General features: G+C 31.7%; 1 protein-coding gene across 14 annotated transcripts in view; it reads left to right on the top strand.

Moving 5' to 3' along the window:
* Nucleotides 1–592: 592 nt before the first annotated feature.
* LOC125062129 (protein phosphatase 1 regulatory subunit 12C-like) overlaps nt 593–8,065 on the top strand; it is a 31,739-nt gene continuing 24,266 nt past the window's right edge. For 7 of the 14 annotated variants that reach the window (XM_047667718.1, XM_047667712.1, XM_047667717.1 and 4 more), the window contains exon 1: nt 594–1,179. In XM_047667718.1, the coding sequence (XP_047523674.1) occupies nt 940–1,179 (240 nt within the window). In that variant the 5' untranslated portion in view covers nt 594–939. Of the gene's footprint in view, nt 1,180–8,065 lie in introns of all 14 variants that reach the window. The other 7 variants (XM_047667715.1, XM_047667713.1, XM_047667711.1 and 4 more) reach the window with 2 other exon arrangements.

Raw genomic sequence — 8,065 nt, 5'->3', positions numbered from 1 at the left:
AGTTATATATAAATATGGGTTTGATTTATCAGAAAGCGGTGAAAACTTGTTTGCCATCAAGGGCTCGGTGGCATACAAATAAAACCCGATACGCAAATAGAGACAGAAAAACTGATACTCTGTTTCGCTTGCACTTAAGTATTTCACGTTAATGCCTTCTCTCTTTAGATATTATTGTTATTTTAGTAGCTCATCTCAGTTCTATACTCTATCTACGTTTTGTATATGTATATATAAACGTTTTTGTGACAGTAATGTCAGGTAATGTTTTTTTTCAGGTCTGTTTGACATTGACTGACTTTGACATGACTCCAAAAATTGGAGTTTACCTAATTTAAAATAAGATCATATAAAGCAAAAAAATAATTCGTATACGAGTGACAGCGTCAATACACGGATTTGTGTTTATTCATACAAACCGTTACTATACCTTAATTACTATTCAATAAAATATATATATATATTATAATATAGAGTACAACGTTTTTTTTTACTATAACATAAAGTTCTGTGGTTTAGCTTTCTACTTTATAATTGATTGGTCTGTGGCGCAAACTACTCATCCGCCAGGTCACCAGGTGACGCTAGCGGCGCTTTCTTCTGTTCCGGTCGCGTCGGCCGTCATTTCCATTTTTCACAGTCTAGTTTTTCTGGTAGTGGGTAGTGTATATGGCAAATGAGCATGTTGGCTATTAAATTTACTCTCGTAATGGCTGCCACGATCAAAGTTTAATCCATTGGTTATGTCATGTAAAAATAGATCGTACTGATGAGTGATATACTGAAAAATCAAGAATCAGAGTTGCTAGAAAAGTGTTTAACTAATCACGCTGGACGTTTCCCCTTGTATTCGTTTGTGCAAAATCTAAAACTAAAACGATATGTATGCTTCGTAAAAAGCGTTTGTATCGTATTAAATACTAATAATAAGCAGAAATAATGGATCCAAGATCGTCATCAGCCTTGTTCAAAAGGGCCGAACAATTAAAAAGATGGGAGGAGTCGGATACCAACAAGCAGTCTGCGGTCCCGAAACGCGCTACAAGGATACAATTTTCTCCTGGGATTGTTTTTCTGGCAGCTTGTACAGCTGGTGATAAGGACGAAGTACAGCGATTGCTAAAACTAGGCGCGGACATAAACACATCAAACGTAGACGGCCTCACAGCTCTGCATCAGGTCAGTAGATTAGTACAACAATTTTAAATTGGGATATTTGTCTGGGACTAAAGACTGAGACTTTGTTGTTAGTATGTAATAGCTACAAAGTCTAAGCTGTATCAAGATTAGTCTACATACATATATTATGAGTGTGCTAGTATTAGGTTTAGCTTAGGTTTGGTTTCTGGACTTTATGCTTATTGCTTTAAGGATTTTAACTAGAAAGTTCATTAATGTATATCTAGAAGTCTCAAACTAATCTTAGCAGGATAATATAATTGACATTAACTCAATAACATGATTAAATCATTATTTTGCTTCCAGTGCTTATATATTATCGCATAAATCGCTGATATAAATAAATCAATAAAACTAAACATAATTAGTTAAAAACTAGTGACAGTTATAGGTAACAAATATGGGTTGAAGAATTTTATATTAATAATATTTATCTTATTCAATAACTATTTATATTTGTACACATATTAACAATAAAGTTATTAAATGAATTGTTATTGAAAATAAGTTCAAATTGTATTGTTATTGACTTTGAATTACCAATTAAAGTAGTAATGACTTTATGTACATGTATTACAACCTTGAATTATTGTTCCTTAACAAATTTGTGAAATGGCTTAAAATCTGAAACCTAACCTTTTACGTGTTTTATAAACTCATCTTTTATGAACTTGTATGATAAACACAAAAACATATGTGAACACATTTTGTAGCACCGTCAATAGAACACCAAGTCATACTTAACAGCTGGTACACATTGTTTATTAGAAAGTATTTAAAGGTTTTAGATCCTTAACATGGGTTCTTATGTAAGGAGATAATGCAAATACTAATATGATGTATAATTGACTACCCATTTGTAGAATATAAAGCTTAAGCTATTACTGCCTACAAACTGAAATACCGCCTTCAATTATTTGTAACTATATACCCTTTGAGTCCCGTTAACTCTTTAAGAGAAGATGTTCTATGAATTTTAAGATGGGAGAAAAATTTATTTAAAATGTATCTTTTACCATTTATAGTTATTTATAAAATCCATAAAGTGGAAATTACCTAGATTATATTTTTATTCTATATTTTTAGAAATAGAAAAATTATTTGCAGCATTGGTAAAACCAATCATATTATTTTTTTAAGTCAGAGTATGAAATATGTAAAATGTACCTTTTTAAAAAATTTGCCTTCAGCTTTGTTATATTTAAAATTATTTGAAAGCTTAAGAAAAATAATTTATTCAATATCTTATGCTCATTGTCTTTTTATAATTTTAAGCTAGTTTTTGTCTAATAAGAATTAATACTTTAGTGCAGAAGATTATATGCTAATAACCCTAATAAAGTTATAATCTTAGACATAATTCATTATTGTAATTTCTTGTGTAATATGTAAATAAATGGTTGCAAAACATACGAACAAGCCCAAAAGGGTTAGACCTCATAGTGGTTAACATCCTATTTGTGAAGTGGAGAAGCTGGACTACCTCAACAGGCAAATACATTAGTAACCCGCCCCAACATTTATTTAGCTTCAAGAATCTTTCCAAAATTTTAAAGAATTCTTTAGTTGCAAGTAGATTTTGCATATTGCAATTACAGAAATGTAGGATATATACATCTGTGTAACAAATGTGTAAACTAAGTTTTTATCTTTATTTTCTCTATGACAAATACGTGACTAGGTTAAATGGTAATATTTGTTCCGATTTTAGACCGGTATTCCTTTAATTGTTTGAAATAAATAGCAACATCGAAAATAACAATATAACCTTATTTATAATAAATTATACTTCCGTTTTTTATAGCCCTAGAATGCGGCATTGCTTGTCACGTGAGTTTAGCAGTTGGAATAACTTTCGATTGTTTCTCCCGACCACTAAACGTCACTGGGCCAGATTTAGAATCTGACAGCGTCTACTACTCGTACTTTTTAACTGTCATGGGGGAATAAACCGTATTGGATACATCGATGTTTAGATCACCGTTTCTAAATATAATTGATATCGCAGTGCGTAGGAAATATTTATCTTATTTTTAAGACTACTATCGAACTATATTTATAATATATAAATAATATTTAACGTAGAAATCTCCAAACGACATTTATTTAAATTTTTATACTTATTAAAATCTTGTAATTATTTAAACAATTTTCGGATCTGACAGGTTCATTTTTCAAAAATAACCCTGTACGTAGCTTCCATTGCTCACGTTGTGTGACGCATTTGAATACGATATTTTAGTAAACCGAGTTGCATAACCAATACCAAGCCAGCATATCCGAAAGTAAAACTTATCTTCCATGTACTTAGCTGTTCTAATGCATTAATGCTAAAATATATTGGCTGCACACAACGCCTTTTAGTTGCTTTAGATTGCAATTTGAATTGACTGAAACAAATTTAAAAATAAAAACTTATTTTTATGTACGTTAATTTCAGACATAGATTTAAAGTTGTGTAAAAGTATGTATTAAAAATATATTTAATTGTATAATTGTATGGACTTATTGTAAATAAACAGTACAGTATAAATAAATAAACAGTAGTTCTATATCGAAAGATATGTTAAGAATCCAGTTCGCTTGTCTAGAATGATATTGTCCCATCTAAATTAAGGTTTTGTAAGTTTCATACGTTTAGAATGTTTGATGATTTATTTAAATGCAAAATACAAACAATTATTCAGCCTAAGAAAGCGACGTGCGGTATCTCTTATTGACATAGACGCGCATAAAGTATTGTTTGTTTATTTAATCTACTGTAGTAATACATTTGATTGAATCTTATAAATTATAATCTATTTTAAGTTTGTGACCGTGGAATGTTAATGGTCCCCTTATTTAAAGACGAGTAACGATTTTATATGTTTAGGTTGATTTTAGCAAACTTTTATTAGGTAATCATTCTAATGCATGGCGCTTTATCGCGTTAACCTAAAACTCTAGCAACGCTGAGTTAAGTCGGGATAGTATGTCAATTACCTATTGCGTCATCAGAATTATAATTATGGTTGGATGCCGATCAGGCTAGCGCTGTCTGTCTGGCTTTCAGAAACAAATAGCCAGCAAGCGTGTCGTACACTTATATTACACAGTATTATTTATAATGTAAATAAACGTGTGCGTGCTAGAAATCTTTGACTTTCTGCGGCAAGTCGCGAATTGATATAGGTCATCGTCTGTTGTATTCTGTATCTAAAACACAAGCTTTATGCTGCCATCATTACAAAATGATATATAAATATGAGTCTTTGCATTCATAGATCCTAATGATTTTTTTTGAAAATTATTTTTCAGAAAACTAAAAATAGAAGGTGCAATTGAAAAAGGTTTTCGAATGTATTAGTATCTGATCTTAAGACTTTTAAAAAATTACGGTTTCTTATCACAATTATTATTTATATTGAATTATTATTTTGGCAGCGCATGATCGCGGATGCGTTTTGTGTTCGGCGCGCAGCGCAAGTTGTTTTATAATAGTATTAATAGTACGCGATACTCATTGGATAGGTATAGAAATTTAGGTCGATGACATCGTGAACTTTTTATTCTTTATGTTGCTCCCGTTTTCGTTGAATAAAAGCTAAGTTAAATTTGATCTTTTTTATTCATTATATCCAATGAAATATAGTTAGTCTTAACACTTTTAAAGTAGGTATTAAAATATGGCATGGGAAATCAAATTTATCGAAATTGCGAATCGAAACTAAACAAATGAACAATTTAGAACGTGGTCCTAATTTTGTCGAGTCCAATTAGTAATTAGGTGCTGTTATTGACCGACCTAAATATTTAGTTAAAAAATTATGTACTGCTGATTAAGCGGCACACAAAATAAAAATTGAAGGTGGTGATTTTAAGGCCACGTCAATACAGCAGTGAGAGACTCCTTGATATTAGTTACGTCATAGGCTGCACACGCGGCTTGAATGTTTTATTTTAGTGTTAATTGTAGACGTAGAAACGGAGCTGACTGACAGCGATTCCGGCTGTTACTTGGCAAGAAATGTCTGGTTTAATAAATATAGGCGAATGTTTATTTATCAATATAATACGTATCACTATCTGTTACTGAGGGAACGTTATATTTTTACATTTATCTTTCATCCGTAGTTTCAAATTTTCTTACAGTTATGTTACAAAGTTTTATTTTTATATAATTAATGTCTAGTTTTACATACAAAATTATAAATAACACAAAGTGTATATTTATCAATTTCGAAAAACTCGGAGTCAACTATTATATTTATACTAGTGGACCCCACAGACGTTGTCCTGCATGATATTTCAAGCTATTAGGATATTAAAGTGTGAAAGTACCGACTGCAGCGCCACCTGCCGGGCTGATTTGTGAATCTAAACCATTCCCAGATCCCCTTGAACACACACAAAAAATTTCATCAAAATCGGTCCAGTCGTTTGAGAGAAGTTCAGTGACATACACACTCACAGAAGAATTATATATATAAAGAATATATCTATTTGTAAGACATATTATTTGTAATTATTATGAAGAACCTCCAATCAACTCTTGTAATATTATTGAAAGATATGCGTAAAAGCTTCTTTGGTGTATATTCATATAAACGCTCGTAAGATAATTAAGATTTTTATAAATGTAATTTTATGTGTTTCAAAACTTATTAATACTTTGTTTTTAACACCCTAGTATCACTTTTTAAACAGACAACCATGCTATAATTATGAGATGCTTAAATTACGTGTTTTAATTAGGACTAAATCGATGTAGTGATATTGTTAAGTGTCTGTCAGGAGGGATTATTTATCCTAATTTAATGAGCGAAGAGTAAAAGTCCAACCAGGATGGGAATGTCAGCGAACATTTAGTGAACATATTTAGTGTTTCTGCACCATGTAAGAAACTCGTTGTAACATAATCCTGTTATTATCTATTCATGTAATGTAGTATAGTAAAAAGATATCTATAATTTTAAAAATATGTTTTATTTGTAAGCAATGTAAAGGAATAGAACAAGTGGCAAAAGCTATTGACATGTTACTCTGGGTACTTGCCAATCCTTATCTGCCCTTGAACATGTTGGCTCTATTTCGAACACAATCGCCTTGTTAAAGGCCTGATCGACGGACGAGTAAGACCGCGGTTTTAAATACCGACGAACCTGGCTCGCGGCTCGTTGGTGCTGATCGATTAGCAAGCAAAACAGTCGCAAACATGTCTTGTTCCGAGTCTGAAGCCTTGTGTTATCTCGCCATAGGATAAATAAATTTCATGTTTTTATTTTATTTTTTTATTATTTTTATTTTTATGAATTTTTTTCTTAATATCGGTTATATCCGAGTTAGGTTCATATTTTTTTGCAATATCCACGAGTTTATTATAATATGCTGCAAGCCTGTTTGCTTTGTTTTTATACTAGCTTGATTTAGTTTGCCATAAACAGGGACAGTCTCGAAAGACATTTATAAATTGTATTATAAAATCGTGGCTGCAAGTACGTAGATCCATTATTGTGACACGGACTGCGCACGCGAAGTTTGTAGTAGGTAGGTACACAGCTCTTCTGGCGCACATCCGTCCTCTAGCGCTGTCGCCGAAAAGTGACGGCTCGGCTCGCTGGCCGTGATCGACACGCGGTTTTGCATGGCGAGCCGAGTAAAAAATATAACACGACGACGAGCCGCGAGCCAGGCTCGGCGGTATTTAAAACCGTGGTTTTGCAATGATACACCGGCGAGCTATACCGACGAGCCATAAAACCGCGGTCTTACTCGTCCGTCGATCAGGCCCTTTAGACAAAATTAACAATGTCTATGCGTTTGAAAATTATGTCTTATATTAAAAAAATTATAGGCTTAAAATTTTTGCGCTTGTTTTGAAATGGGATCTAACCAGCTTAAGCTTAAAGTAGTTTACAAGGTTTGTTTGAAAAAAAAATTACATTAAAATTAATTTTCTAATCAAATTCGGAAAAGCATGTCTGAGTACTTGTGATAATGAAATTTAATTGTGTAAGCTGTGCGCTTTTATTTATGTATATGTAGTTTAACCCAAAACAGTTCGCTAAGTTAAGATCACTTTGACCGAGACCCTTCTGAGATTTCAAACCGTTGCCCAATGATCATGCAGCAGCACCATTGAGATATAAACTAATTAGAGTAATATTGTTATTTAAATAAAAATTCAGGTCAGACTCTTCTGCGTCGATTAAACTAATCATTTTTCAGTTTATAAATTGAAAATAGAATATTTGCTGTCTTTAATATATACATTTTTATTAATGCATAGCGAAATGTTGGTTGCTTTTTTATACATCTAAACATGTTTGCGAACTTTCGAGTATATTATGTTAAGCTAAGCGATTAAAATATTTGTGCATAAGTATTCTATATATTTAAACAAATATGAATTGAAAAATATGTGGCTGAGCGCAAAACTCGAAGACGACTGGACCAATTCGAATATTGTTTTTTTTTAATTTATTCCTTGAACTCTAAAGGTTTTATGTAGAGAAAAATTTGAAAAATATACAATACAAATTGAAAAGTTTAGTTTTATTAAGTTTTTTTTACGAAAAAGCGATCAGACTCTAATTCAAGATGTTCCATATGTTGATATGATACTCCATAAAATAAAGCATAAATAAAGCAAATAAAAAATCATACTAAGGAAGATATATATATTATATATATACACACACAAAAGGAAGTTCACGGAGGCAGCTAGTGTTTAATATAATTTGTATAAAACTTAAAGTTTTCAAGCGACAATAGTTTTAGAAAATTTGTGTAGGTTGTGTTTAATAGCCTATTAATTAGTGTCGTCGACATTCTATTACTCATTCAACTGAGACTTGCACGAGACCGATGCATAAATTATTGTGGAATGATTATTGAAGATGATTTT

This window comes from Pieris napi, chromosome Z (genome assembly GCF_905475465.1).
Source record: "Pieris napi chromosome Z, ilPieNapi1.2, whole genome shotgun sequence".
Classification (NCBI taxonomy): Eukaryota; Metazoa; Arthropoda; class Insecta; order Lepidoptera; family Pieridae; genus Pieris; species Pieris napi.
This window is presented reverse-complemented; position numbering and strand designations above follow the sequence as displayed.